At 47.6% G+C, this 1849-nt stretch overlaps 1 gene segment (V, D, J or C); it reads right to left on the bottom strand.

Moving 5' to 3' along the window:
* Window positions 1–543: 543 nt before the first annotated feature.
* LOC124105019 (immunoglobulin kappa variable 1D-13-like) lies at window positions 544–1188 on the bottom strand. The segment is given in 2 exon segments: window positions 544–950; window positions 1069–1188. Coding segments are annotated over 2 exon segments (447 nt in total).
* Between the last annotated feature and the right edge of the window lie 661 nt (window positions 1189–1849).

The raw sequence follows: 1849 nt of genomic DNA, 5'->3' as shown, positions 1-1849 counted from the left end.
ATGTCTCAGTGAAGGCAATTCCTTGACATTGGGAAGTCATAAAAGTGCATAATTCATTGTCTCCTGCAGGTGACACATGGAGGCAGGGGAAGGGGAGAATCACCTGGTGAGTACTAGAGTCCATGGGCAGCTTCAGAGCACAACCTCAGGAATTCTGCACAGCTCTGAGGACCCCAGGGTTGGGCACTCTTTAATTTCAGTAGAATATTCTCTATGGATTCTGGGTGAGCAGCAAGGATTCCTGTTTCTTGTGTCAGCTTCTCTGACTCTCATACCCCAGGACATTACAGGGAGGATTAGATATCTGTTTTCTCACCTAGAAAATTCCCAATTGGAACACCATTAGGGGCTTGTGTGTTGATGTATGAATCCAATGGAAACCATAACCAAATTCCCCATGTCTAACAAAGGCTTTCATTGATTTCAGGGGAGCATAATCATGTCTGTTTCTCTTGGGGTGAGGAGGAGCAACTAGCGGGGGTACAGAGGATCCTCTTTGGCTCTTTCTACCAAAATCTCCCAGTGACCCTCAGAGCCTGGTGCCTCTGGGTAGTGCCCTCAGCAGGTGGAGGCAGCAGGAGGAGGAGCTGGGGCAGCCCAGCCTCCCACTTCTGCTCCCTGGGAGGTTTTTGTCATGGCCTGTCTTACTGTGGGAGGGGAACCATTATACTGCTGACAGTAATAAGTGGCAAAATCTTCAGGCTCCAGGCTGCTGATGGTGAGAGTGAAATCTGTGCCAGATCCACTGCCACTGAACCTTGAGGGAACCCCAGATTCCAAATTGTTTGCATGATAGATGAGGAGTTTAGGAGCTTGCCCTGGTTTCTGTTGGTACCAGGCTAAACCTATGCCAATGCTCTGACTGGCACTGCAGGTGATGGTGACTCTGTCTCCTAGAGATGCAGACAGGGAGGAGGTAGGCTGTATCAACTGGATGTCACATCTCACACCTAACAATGAAAACATATGAACAAACAAAAATTATTCATATTAAAAGGCACTTCTTTGTTTGTCCAGCAACCCTAAAAACAGTAGGCTGATTAACTCCCCAGTGCTGTCCCTCCTTACCTGGGAGCCAGAGGAGCAGGAGCACCAGGAGCTTAGCAGGGGCCCTCATGGCCATGCTGTGTCCTGTCTCAGACTGACTCCTTCACAAGATGTGACCGGCATATTAAGAAGTCCACAGGGCAGTGGGCTGTGCTGTGGGCACATGCAAATCAGGAGAGCTGGGCAGGGCTGAGCACAGCTGCAGGGCTGGCTCCTGCCAGTCACTCAGCACAGGTCCAGGGTGCCCAAATGTCTCTAGAATAAACAGATCACCATGGACTTGGCAGTGGATAATGTGTTTTGTGTGACAAAGGACAGCATCCTCTTTGTGCCCTGAGTGTAGAGTATTACTTGATCTCTGGAAGGTGGCCATGTGCTTTCTTGGTCTCCATTTCATCCTGACAGGAGCTGTCAGTCAGGACAGAAATACATTAACTGCAATTAAGTTAAATGAGGGTTGCTTGATCTTCCACAGATATTAGTAGGATGAGACCAGCTCCTCTTTGGTCCATTTCCCTTGTGCCCTTTCTGTGAATGAGAAAATCAAAGTAAATATGGGGGAGGGTCACAATTTATAAGAAGGAGTAGGATTTGTCCTCACTTACTCTTCTTCTCATCTCCAGCTAAGCAAGAGATTGTCCATGAATGTTGTGTCCCTCTACATACATCCAAGTCATCCAAGGTCAGGAAGTGTCTATGTATACCAGAGGAATAAGAGTGAACTTCTTGTCTCTGCTTGTGATTATCTATATCCACATTTAATCTTCCTTGGATTCACAGATTACAGCTCCTCCTCTGTATT

The sequence above is a fragment of the Marmota monax genome, unplaced genomic scaffold (genome assembly GCF_021218885.2).
Source record: "Marmota monax isolate L192 unplaced genomic scaffold, Marmota_monax_Labrador192_F-V1.1 WCK01_AAM20220418_F8-fsc00330, whole genome shotgun sequence".
Taxonomy (NCBI): Eukaryota; Metazoa; Chordata; class Mammalia; order Rodentia; family Sciuridae; genus Marmota; species Marmota monax.
The sequence above is the reverse complement of the archived record's forward strand: the minus strand, read 5'-3'. Positions and strand labels throughout refer to the sequence as shown.